This window comes from Ambystoma mexicanum, chromosome 5p (assembly GCF_040938575.1).
Source record: "Ambystoma mexicanum isolate Mex_15411 chromosome 5p, UKY_AmexF1_1, whole genome shotgun sequence".
Lineage (NCBI taxonomy): Eukaryota > Metazoa > Chordata > Amphibia > Caudata > Ambystomatidae > Ambystoma > Ambystoma mexicanum.
The window spans coordinates 546112379-546124952 of record NC_090930.1 but is presented as its reverse complement, the minus strand read 5'-3'; the positions used below and the strand labels follow the sequence as shown (position 1 = coordinate 546124952).

General features: G+C 43.7%; 1 protein-coding gene across 1 annotated transcript in view; it reads left to right on the top strand.

The window, feature by feature from the left end:
- Nucleotides 1-12574, top strand: part of SASH3 (SAM and SH3 domain containing 3) — a 516850-nt gene that overhangs the window by 466887 nt on the left and 37389 nt on the right. The window contains exons 5-6 of the mRNA XM_069612974.1: nucleotides 4008-4165; nucleotides 6499-6705. Coding sequence (XP_069469075.1) covers nucleotides 4008-4165; nucleotides 6499-6705 — 365 coding nt within the window. The remainder of the gene's footprint in view (nucleotides 1-4007; nucleotides 4166-6498; nucleotides 6706-12574) is intronic.

The following is a 12574-nucleotide window of genomic DNA, read 5'->3' as shown; positions in this document are numbered from 1 at the left end:
CATCTAACGGGGGCAACCATCTTCAGCAAGCTTGACCTCCGATCGGGCTACCACCAGATCTGCCTGGCAAAAGACTCTTGGTACATTACCACGTTTTCCTCACACCTGGGTCTCTGACGCTACCGCTGCCTCAACTTCGGCATCTCGTCAGGACAGCAGAGGTCTTTCAACACGAAATACGAAAGGTCCTACAAGATCTACCAGGAGTGACGAACCTCAGCGACAATATCCTAGTCTACGGCAGGACGGAAGCTGAACACACAAAATGACTGGCAGCGACCCTTCAACGACTAGAGGACTCAGGGAATTTGGGAAACGATCACTGAGGTTCTTTGGCTACGTGTTCAACGAGCATGGAGTGTCACCCGACACAAGCAAAGTCAGCGACATCAAGCAAGCGCAAGCCCCAACCACGGCGACGGACGTCCGCAGCTTTCTAGGCATGGCCACCTACTGTGGTCGTTTCATTCCAGACCTAGCCACCTCCGCCGCCCCCTGCGCGAACTTACGAAAGCCAAAGCCCCCTGGGAATGGGGCACGGAACAAGAACAAGCGTTCATGAAGATAAAGGACTCCCTCTCCGGGGACGCCACCATGGCATTCTTTGACATATCCCGCACAACAGAACTACTTGTCGACGCTAGTCCCTTGGGGTTAGGGGCAGTGTTAACACAGAAAGACAAAGAAGGAACAGTCTTCACTATTGCTTTTGCGAGCAGGGCGCTCACACCAACAGTAAGAAACTACACCCACATTGAAAAGGAGGCGTTGGCGATCATCTGGGGTGCAAACACTTCCATGTGTACATCCTAGGGCACCGGGTGAAGGTGATGACAGACCACAAACCACTCATCCCTATCTTCGGAGCATCCACACAACACCTCCCCCCGGCCAGGATCGAGCGCTGGCTACTGCAACTACAACAATTTGACCTAGACGTCCAAACTTCCAATACCGAGCAGGCGCTGACAATCCGGCAGACTACCTATCATGACACCCTCGCCCGACCACCACCACCGAACATGAAGCCGCAAAAGTGACGGAAGAACATGTGTGCCAAATTATCGCATGTGCCAGGCCCAGAACAATGAAGGTCGAAGAAATCCAGGTCAAAACGCACACGGATCCGTGTCTACAACTTGCAAAGGCAGCAACCCTATCAGGCGAATGGAAAATGTACTTTCCTGACAGTGGTTACATGGGAAACAGCCCCAGCTCAAGACCTCATACAGGCTCTTTTTGGGCTATGCAAATAACAAGGGGGGTCCTGGGGGACTCTCTGCCAGACATAAATCCTGGTTACAAGAGCCTTACCCAGAGTCTTTAGCTCACTATCTTTCACAGAGGAGAAATATCCCAAACATATCAGTCTTTGTCCTGCCCTGGGGCAGTCCAACACCGAAATGCTAGGCAATTCTCCTCTGAACAAGAGTACCAACAGCAACCCCAGACACGTGTTTCAGTCTGGTTGAACCTCATCAGTAGGGTGTAGCTGTGCCTCTCTAAGAATAGTGAGCAAGGGGTCCACGTCTGGATTACCCTAGTAATTTAGGGTGAGACCCAAAGTTACGCCACAAACTATCCATCTCACTAGATGGCCTAATTCTGAAAGGACATTGAATCTTAATACCTGCCTCCCTCCATGAGAGAGCCCTCAGACTGTCGCACGAGGGGCACCAGGGGATAGTGAAAACGCAAGCATTTCTCAAGTCCTGCATATGGCTTCCGCACAGGCAATGCAAAGTAATAGCACTCGTAGAAGCATGCATGGCTTGCTTGTCCACACGCCTGCCAGGGCTACCGGAACCCATGGAGTGTCCCCCCCCTTCCGGAGCGACTACAGGTGGGACGCCATCATAAGTATCGACTTCTGCACAAATGAAATGTACCTACTTGTAGCAATCGATGAACACACCCGGTAGGGTACCCTGATCACCTCCACAGACGCCACATCAGTGACCACAGCTCTGGAAAAGATGATCACGACACATGGCATACCCTCATTGATCCGAAGCGACAATGGGCCACCTTTCACAAGCAAAGGGTTCAGAACTTTCGTAGATAGTCTAGGAATACCCCATCACCACATTACCCCGTACTGGCCACAAGCTAACCGGGACGATGAGAGATTCATGGCCTCAATCAACAAAACTGTAAGCATTGCCAAGGACAAAAGCCGTGGACGCTCCCGAAGCTCTACAGATTCCTCTGGGCCTACCGGCTGAACCCTCATTCACCCACCCGTGCCAGCCCAGCAGCCATGATGTTTGGGGTACCCATCCAAGGAAGTTTGCCCCAACAGCCCTCCTGGAAACCTCCACAGGTAGACCTGGAAGAGGTAGAAACCAGAAGAGGCAGACACAAGGCAAGGAAGACGAAGTCAGAAGGGCCACACCCAGTGAGCTCCAGATAGGAGACACAGTACTGGTGAAAAACAGGACCCACGAAGGAAAGATGTCACTACCCTATGAGTCAGCACCGTGGACAATATTGCACCGGGAACATGGCCTTGCATTGGCCACCCGAGGACAAGAGACAGTGACCAGAAATGTCTCACACTTCCAAAAAGTCCTGCAAGATCTGTGGGAAGAAAGGAACGTAGAAGCCAGCCCCACAAGTGCCGATCTTTCAAAGGAAGCCATCCCCAGCTCCAAGGAAAGGCCAGGTGAGAACCCGAGATGGGAAGGCCCAGACCAACAAGAAGAAGAGAGGACCGCAGCCACACCCCCAACACACTACAGGGACCGAGGAGAACACTACTCACTCCGGAAGCGACTAGTGCCGTCCGCCAGACTTCAAGGATATGTACTGAATGGCATCTACGTGTGCAAAGGAGGCTGAACAACGAAAGAAGATCCACTGAACTGTCTGAGACAACTTTGTCGCCACATCCCCCAAGGGCGGCGTGTGGCTATTGTTTGATGTTCAAATGTTTAGTTTGTTTATCCAAAGTTGAGGAGGGATGTGATGTCCACGTGACAAGGGTCACGTGGATGAGTAAATAAATGGGAGGCGGGACGCACCATGACGGCAGTTCCTGCTCCGGACCGTGACAGAGCAGTCTCTGTGTGTGTTTGCTTTTACGCGCAGCAACCAGCGGGCTGCAGCGTGGCCTAGCCCCACCGAGGCTCACATCACAGTGATGAATAGCGCCCCCACGAGCGATTCTATTTTAATTCCAAATCCCAAAAAACATTGGCATGTGCCATTCATTATGAAATCATATTTCATTGTAAATTAATATTTTTCAAGAATTTTATTCATTTTGTAGGTTATGGCTCAACAGGACAGAAAATAGACCTAAAAAGAGAGCCAACTGGGTGCCCCATTACAGAACCTTTGCACAGGTGCAAGCGCAATTTTGCATGAGTTAGCATTAGGTCAAACTTTTGCCCTAGTGCTAATGGATGCTACGTTAAAATACCGAATTGAAAACGAGGCCAAAAACACCAATTTATTTTCACTCGAATTTCAAAAATGTCTTTTTGTTTTTGGGACTTTTTAAATTTTTATTGTGAGGGGGAGACCTCCCGCACCCCCCGCACCCTACATTACCCATAACTTAATGTAATCCCTTACCTAACCCCCCATCTATTTTTTGCAAAATATTTGATTTTAAAAACTGCGTTTTTGCCCTCGTTATTTTATCATTCTTTTTTGAGGGAATACCGTGCTAATACAGTTCAACATTTTTGTATTCACGTATGTATTGACACATGTATAGTAAAACAATACAGATTAACAGGCCTGGAAAACAAAGCACAGATCGAAGAAGTTACACCATAAGGTGCAAAGTTCTGTAAGGAGGCCCATGGTCTTGCCCCATTCTTACTTATTGCTGCTGTTCTCCTATGTTTGTCCCGGTCTGTATTTAATTTGCTGTTTGGTATCCACATTTGCTGGTCAGACGCTGTGCTATGCTTTCTGTACTGTTCTGTGAACGAAGGTTGTACTCTGTAGCCCCTGTTATGAAAGCCCTGTCATAGTAATCACCTTTCTCTCCACAGGCAGTGAGCTGTACAGTCCAACATACACGACCAGTAACAGAGACAGCCTGAGGTTGGAAGAAACAAGCATTCCGTATACTGGGCCATTCTGTGGCAAAGCTCGGGTCCACACAGACTTCACCCCTAGTCCTTATGACAAGGACTCCCTCAAGCTCAGGGTAAGTGTGTGTTTACCTGTTTTTTCCGGAAGACACCTTTGGGGCTCAGAGGCTACTTTTCCTATTGGATTTGACACAGTAAAGATAGTAAGGCGCCTCCTGTTGTGGGTGTAGAAGCATGGTTTTTCATTCACAATAATATGGTGTGCAAAAATACTAAACTAATTCTCCTAGATGTGCGTGCATGAAGCACATACAGAGCATGCGCACATCTTCATTTCAAGAGATCGGTGCTTTTCTCTGTAAAATGCAAGTAAAGATGTAAATCTGCCCCACTATTGTGCCCAGTGCCATATTTTTTAAAAAAAGGGTGTGGCCTAAAAGAATGTGCTTCCCAGCCATACACCCAATGAGTATACCACTGACTCCCATGGCAGCCACATTTATTTGAAAACATTCACAGGGTATAACGATACATTTCATAAACATGACATCTTCAGGACTGGCCCTGCTGGTTTCACCTTCTGTCAAGGCGTGGCGCCCTTCTCTCCCCACAGCCAACCATCTTCTCTACGTTCGGATCTCCCCTTTGTGTATTGACATATTTGCTTTTTTGGGAACTATTTCTTAGGATGCCAAACACTACTTTTGGCACGACTCACACAAACCTGGCTGCACATCTGTATGCAACACAAATCTTGCACTGTAGAGTGCGCAGGCTGAAAACATGCACCTGTAACCTAATTTATATCAGTAACCTCCCCAGTTTGGGATGGCCAAGAAAGCAGTGCAATATTCTGCAGCCCAGCCCCCATGCATAACTAAGTATTGGCTGCAGCAGTGTGCCTGATACTCCGATACACAGAGTGTCGTTTCTGTGGGCAGGCAGCGTGCCGGGGTGCAACGTGGGAAGTGGCACTGCAAAGGCAGGTGCGAATCAGTCCTGCCTCATGTATTTACCATGTATGTATGTAGCAAGCACTATACCATATGCTACAAAAAGCACACGCAATGTCACGTTATATCATGTATGCCTTTCAGTATACTGTGTATACATTCAGCATACACATCTCACTATATAACGCCTATAGCTTGGTGTAGAATGCAATGTAGAACTCCCTACGCCAACATGCTTTGTGTGCCCATCGTAAAGAGAGCCAGAGCAGGGGGCGCTAGCTTCCCCTACCTCGCACCTTCACACTGGAATGCCCTACCTCCTACCCTTCCAGGCGAGGTATCTCTCATGTCATTCCGCAAAGCCATGAAAACGACGCACCCCATAATCACCTGCATCGCTTGACAAACTTCAAAATGTATTTATAAATTGACAATGTATCCTAATGTATCAATGAACAACATGTAAATGCATTTCCCAGCCGTACGTACCCTGTAACTAAGTACTCCACAAGTAACAGTGCCTCGATGCCTAAGGGCTGTTTGTGCGCTATACAAATGTAAAAATAAAATAAATAAATACATTTAGTTCAAGCTGCTAAGGATGGATTTCTATGTCTAATGTATGTATCTCAAAATGCAATGCGGAAGATTCTCTGAATTTTAGCCCAAGTGTTGATATGCATTAATGAATTTCATAATTTCCTCCCAAAACAGATTGCACCCCATTGTCAAAGTGTGCATCAGAGATGTGAACATTCACATGCCCTATACAACCCTGTGTGCGTTTGCTTAAATAAGGGGGCGTTTCTGCGTATTTCAATGCACACCCTAAATTAGAAATGGGATGCACAGGAAAACAACACATTCCCCTGTTCCTGTTTGCAACAGGTGCAGGGGAATGCACACTGCATAACAGGGTCATTCCTGACCTCGTCAAATGAATATTTCATTTTAGGTGGAACAGTAGCGGTATGAACAGCTGCTGTTCCACCTACATGTCTATTCCTCAAACAGGGATGGGCATGCTTGTATTTTCTGTCACTTCACTATGATGGGCACTTTAAAGGCCTGTCCCAGCACCCACATACATATTTCAATATATATTGCAAGCATCTCTCAATAAACAGAATACATATCTCATTATGCAATATATGTATCTCGGTGTGCAGTGCATGTGCGTATATCGTTCAACATCTAATGTATACATTTTAATACACTGTATAAACATCTCACTATAAAATGTATGTATTTCAATGAGCAGAGTTTATATTTAAATATATAATGTATGCCTCCTTATGAAATGTATGTACATCCTAGTATGAAATATATATATTTCATTGTGCAGCACATATATGTAAGTATATAATGTATGCATCTCAGTATGTAATAAAGGCATTTCACTATGCAGTTTATATGTATATATTTATTAATTAATTGTGTCCCTAATGGCCTGCCATAGTGACCCCCAAATCTCACTTATTGTCTTTGTCTGACAGAAAGGGGACCTCATAGATATTATTGAGAAGCCCCCCGTTGGCACCTGGACAGGTTTGCTGAACAACAAGATGGGCTCTTTTAAATTCATCTACGTGGACATTGTGCCAGAGGAGCAGGAACAGCCCAAGAAAATCCGCACGCAGGGAAAAAATCGGCGACCAAAGCCCAAGACCTTACAAGAGCTTCTGGAACGCATAAACCTGCAGGTTGGTACAGCATGCAGGCAAGGCCGTCTGGCAGCAAGCTATCATGTCTTCAAGCTGAGCAATCGCATAAAGGGCCTCGATAGCATAACTATGTGCTTGCTGTATGTGCACAGAAAACAGCGGCATTGTTTCCTCGGAAGACAAAGGTAGTTGAAATGGCATTACATGCCTCTTTATGCCATCGGAAGAAGGGAGATCACATACACATTGACCTTAACAGTGGGCTGCAGTACTTGATTATTTACAAACAATATTTATTGAAATATCAAAGCGGTAGTATAGTAAAAAAAAAACAGTGATTGATACATTTCCATGGTGTAGTGTCACAGGTCATGAGCTGGCTTGCCTGCTGCAGCATGACAACACAATAGCATCTTGCTCCCCTTCCCCTCCATCCTCTATTTCATGGGATACTTTCAGAACTCCTAATTCTTTACCCCATCACCGCCCTCCCCACCGCAAAACCATTTTATTGTTCAGGGAACTCCCACCAGCCCCAGAAGCCCAGCATGGCATTTTGTACTGGCATTATGAGCAACGCCAACATGGTGAGTGTTCTTACATAGGCATACTGTCCTACATTGATTCAGCCAGTATGGACATGTTTCCTTACAGTGACATGGCATTGGTTACTGGCATTATGGGCAAAACCACCATTTCTATTTTGCAGTTTCAAAGTGTGAAGGGCATTAGTCCCAACCCAGAGGGTCTCACGTTATTTCCACTAAGTAAATTACTTTATGGAAATTTACTTTGTTGAAATTACTTCAACAGTTTACATCGAAATGTATTTATTTGTCGGTTAAGCGGTAAGAGAGGGTGGGCAGGGGTTGGGGTAAGGGTTGTAGTGAAGGGGGAACAGGAATTTGGGGGGGTCCCACATAACACAATTTATTTCGATGTAAACTGTCAAAGTAATTTCCCATGAAATAATGTACTTCATGGAAATGACATGGAACCACCCAGAGCTCATTACAACCACCTCACAGTCTGATCTGTACAGACCAATCCATATCGAATTGTGTATTATATTATCCCTGCAAATCAATAAAAACAAACAATAAACTACAATATTGAACATAAAAAAACACATCCAACAGAAAGCCATTGAATGAGAGAAACCCACCACTCATAACTTCCAATGCACCCCAAGGCTGGGGGAAACAATTGCCACAGGACATAAACATGCCTTTGGGTGAAGTTGATCAGTAACATAGACAGCTCTATGTCCAACACTATATAAGTAAAAGGAGGGGGGTGTAAAGGCCTAAAACCTGAATATATCATAAGCATGACAATTACGAGCAAAAGCGAGATAATGCTACTAAGTAGAATATTAATTTCTGTAGTGGTGAAATACAACCTAATTCGATTGGGCAGAAAATACGTAAACCTAGAAACAAGCATGCAAGTGAGTAGTCCTCTTACAATGAGGCTAAAGCATAACATATCAAATGCAACTGAAACACTGATGATTATAAACATCACTATCAAAATAAGAGGAAAATCCCACTCAGAGTTATTAGCCGTCACCCGCTACCCCCAGGTTCCTGAGATCCTACATGGGTTGCAGAACGCAGTCTAGACCTTTTTGCCATTCCCAAGAGTGGTGTTGGGTCTATGATGAGTGACCAGTCTTTGAAGCCCCTGAATCAGCCTTGTCCGAAGCAACTTGTCTAAGGTCCAGTATTGATTTAGCTTCAGTCTTTGAGGTGGTTGATGTCTCTCAATCAGGCCATGGTAGAACACATTTCTTTTATTTTAGTAATACTCGAGAGGGCCAAGTCTTGAAACAACAGAATGTAAGCATCTCTAAATGGAATGGAGTTGTAAGTGACTACTATGCAGCACTCCAACTAAGTCAATGCCTAGTCTGGGATGCCCAATGGAAGCCCTTATTTATATATTTTTATGTCAAAGTTCTTTAAATCTGGATGATGAACCCTTATATAATGGCCCTCTCTTTGAATCCCCCTGACCTCACTGAGCCAAGAAGTAGGTTTGTTTTGCAAATTAAAAGGATTATTTGAACAATTAAACAAAATATATATATCACACTTTTATGAACAAAATAATATCTGAATAGCACGCTTATGAATATGGATGGTAATCAACAATGGGTAATATTACAAAATTAACACTCTCTTTAATCACTTAGAAGTATGAATATGGAGGATACTGTAGCAGAGAATACTTTATGTAATTCAAGGAAATGCAATAATGGGAAAGAATGCAACACAGAAATAAACTTGATAGGATTTCAATCAAAAGATAATATGGTCACTTTTCCCCCTGTGACTACTCACTCCCCCCCTATGCAATATGAAGAGATGGAAATGAGGGCACACAGGTTTCAGGAATACAATCAAGAATGCAGTTCAATTCTAGTTCGCCCCAGCAAGCTTAGAGAAAACAGGTATTATTTTAAAACACAGGTCAAAACGCTTTTGAATGTCATTGCAATGGATGGAAAAATATGCTAAAATGATTTTAATCCACTAAAGGATATTCACAATAAGTGATAGTTACTTTGGATTGGTTCAGATCAACACTAGCAATGATTCATGAATGATTATCAGATTGAAAATGAAATTCAGCAGTGGAAAGCAAGAAACAGCCATTTTGACAGAAAATCAAATTGAGCCAAATTGCAATTCGCTGCAATTTTTCTGCGTGCGTAAATTGCGATTACGGAAAAACAATTCTGTATTGGAATGTCGTTTTGGGTTTGTTCAAAAGCTTAGGATTTTAGCTTTAAAATTAGTTAAATTTCGCTTCTAGGACGTGCGGTTCGAAAGTTACAGAGGATTTTGTGAAGGTAGATTTTCTGAAATAAAGTCAAGATTTCAAATGACAGATTGCGCGTTACAGATTTGGAATCAACAGGATGGACACAAGATTCTATAATGCAGTTCTGGACAGGTTGAAATGGATAAAAGAGTATTACTTTAAACTAAGAGATTGGTTATGGACAGTTCTAGATGAGATACTCACTCCTAGGCTTGGGAATGGAATGGGCCTTGTCAAAGATCTCGTCAAGGGGTTTGGCTTCACTCTCGCCACCGGACAGGTCTCAGGCCAACTGGGTTCTGCGTTCAGCACTGCACGGCGGTCTGCAGCCTCTTGAACTGGATCTGACGGGTCTTGGATTACAGCACTGCTTTCTGGGTCTGGACCTCGGTTCTAGCACAGGGTTCTTAGCTAGATGCAGACAGCTCAGCCCGGCTGTTGAATGTGAGAATCAGGTTTGCAAAAGATTCTGAAGCCTGCTGAAAAGGATTCAGCTTTTAGTTGAGGCCTCTCTGCTTCAAGGTTCTAGAATTTGGGTTCTAGAGTTCTGGTCTCCGGATCTAGATCTGGAGTCTGGAGTCTCTGTCTGGATATTGTCTGGATCTGGTCTGGCAGAGTGCTTCACAGGAATCGTTGAGTAGTGGGAAAAAGTGTGTCTTATCTGTCCTAAGCAGTCTCTATTTATGGGTTTCCAAAGTGGGTAGGTAGGCTGATTCTCTATGCCCAACCCTCTAAGGATTTGATAGGTTAGAGGATTTCCTATCCCCTGACTGGAGAAAGGATCAGCGTGTCATGAGGCTGCCATTTACAATCTAGGGAAGAAACTCCCCTTTGCTTTTACTTAGAAAATCAATTTTTCATAACAAACATATTTCCAAGGTGCAAAACTTGTTCATAATACATATACACATCACAAAGTACTTAAGGTACATTCTTGTCCAACTCTGATCTTCCTAAGAGCTTTAGTTCAGAAATGACAACTTATTCGTGCTTTTGGTGGGTTTCCCAATATTGGTTCTGCACCAAATTTTACACATGCATGCAGATCCTCTCTGGGCATATTACTGTAAATTCTTATGTTCATAGCAACAACACTGAAGCTGCAATATTAATACATTCAGGGGTTTGGTCTCAGAACATCACACAGCGTCCAGCTTAGTCTTAAATTGTGAGTGAACTTTTCATTTTAAGAATCCCAAAGTTTCATATTTTTGTCAGCTTGGTACACTTTGTTAGACGCAATTTTATAAAACATATATTTGCTAGGCTACCTGAATCCACAATGGTTTGTATCCACCCCCAGATCTGGCTTGATTCAGAGGTCACATGTCCTGTCTCTCCCAGAGCAGTTGTTGACCAGTCACACCCAAATCAGCATATCCCTATTCATCCCAAAGCCACCATTGTCTTGACTGAGAGCAACATGCCAGGGTGCCTTGGCTAGTTCCTGTTCACACCAATCTGTCAATCTCTTGGCCAAGGGCAGAAGGAAGCTTCTTTTGTCTAGGGAAAAGGTGTGGAATCTGTTTGATCCCAGTGTGGGAAACGTTTTAACTCTGCAACCAATGTCTACAAATTGTTTTTTTCTTACAATATAACCCACATTTTTAATACATACATTAAACAATTGCTTCCTTCAAGTCATTTTAGAATATAGTTTTAAATTGTCTCCACCCCTTAGCAAGTCTTTCTTTGGCATAGTTTGGGGTTCCATGTTCAACTTTACAAAGAACTGGTTTTAAAACGCCGGATTTCTGGTAGAGGTGAGCAACGGTACTACACCCATTTTTGACAGCTGTCTTTCCATCAGTATCTTTAAAAGGGGATGTTTCTCTAATAGCATATGATTCTTTGCTGATATTGTATTGATGTGGATTCTTGCAGTAGAGTAATGTGGAGCACCCAACAAGAAGGTTGGATCTTTTTGGTGGTTTTGTGATCCATGATTTTAGCAATTTTTGACAATCAAGAAAACTGATTTTTTTGGAAACTAGCTCTGTTTCTTTTGCAATCAGCATTGCTATTTCCAAGTGGTTTCATGCTACCTTGTGGGTAGCCCAATGGTGGTTTTCGGCAGTGGTCTCCTGTGCTCACTAAGATAGGCAAAAGTGGATAGTGGCCTGTTTTTCAGGTTTTCCCTGCACATTTTCTGGTGATTTTGAGCGAGCAGCATGCTTTCCAGTGGCCATTCTGATGTTTCTGCTGCCAGCAATGCTCAGCAATGTTGCAGGGCTTGGATGAGTGGGTTGAGACATCCCACAGAGTTCACCCCTCGTATTTTGAAGATTATAAATTCTTTAAAACGAAATAAATGGATCCAAGTGAACATGCCCAGAGTCAGTTTCTTTGCCTGTTGAGTTTAAAAAATACCCTATGAGTATAATTTAATGTTGGTCTACCCCAAGTTTTCTGCCAAGTATTTCTAAAAAGAGGTCTTACATGTACTCTTTGAATTTCTCCATGGTACCTCAGGAGGCATTCTCCCAATCCAAATGTTATTGTGCCTCATTTTATTCTCGCTATCGTCCTGTTTTCGGATAGTTGACGGATCGTCTCTTGCTGTGAGACTCAACATTTTAAAACCGCTTGTTAATAGGCATGAGTTCAAATTTAAATCTCAACTTCGTACATTTGTTTCTCCATTGCCATGACATTTGTTTCCAGTTCTTGGATTATCTTGGATAAATTGCCCAGTGGCACCTATATGCTGCTTCTGCTCGCTGAGGAGGAGGAAAATATCACCTTTAGTAATTAGGTCTGATTCATCCCAGTAGTCAGAGGGTCATGGATCTACGCCACAAGGGTAACACTGACATAGTTTGGAGCATCATGTTTGGAGTCTTTCTAGGGGACTAGCATGTCTTTGATAGAGCTGAATATGTGATGTTGTTGAGAACCACCTTCCTGTTGATCCTTTTGGTCTTTTTGCTCTTTGGTTTTGCGGAGAGTCATGACGGACACATTTTAATCTACGATGTGATACACAGCAATCAATCCGCTTTCCAGCAGAACATGAGGATGAGGTATTGAAAGAGCAAGGGCTTCTCCAATGTATTTATGTGTGTAGTAAAGGGCTATG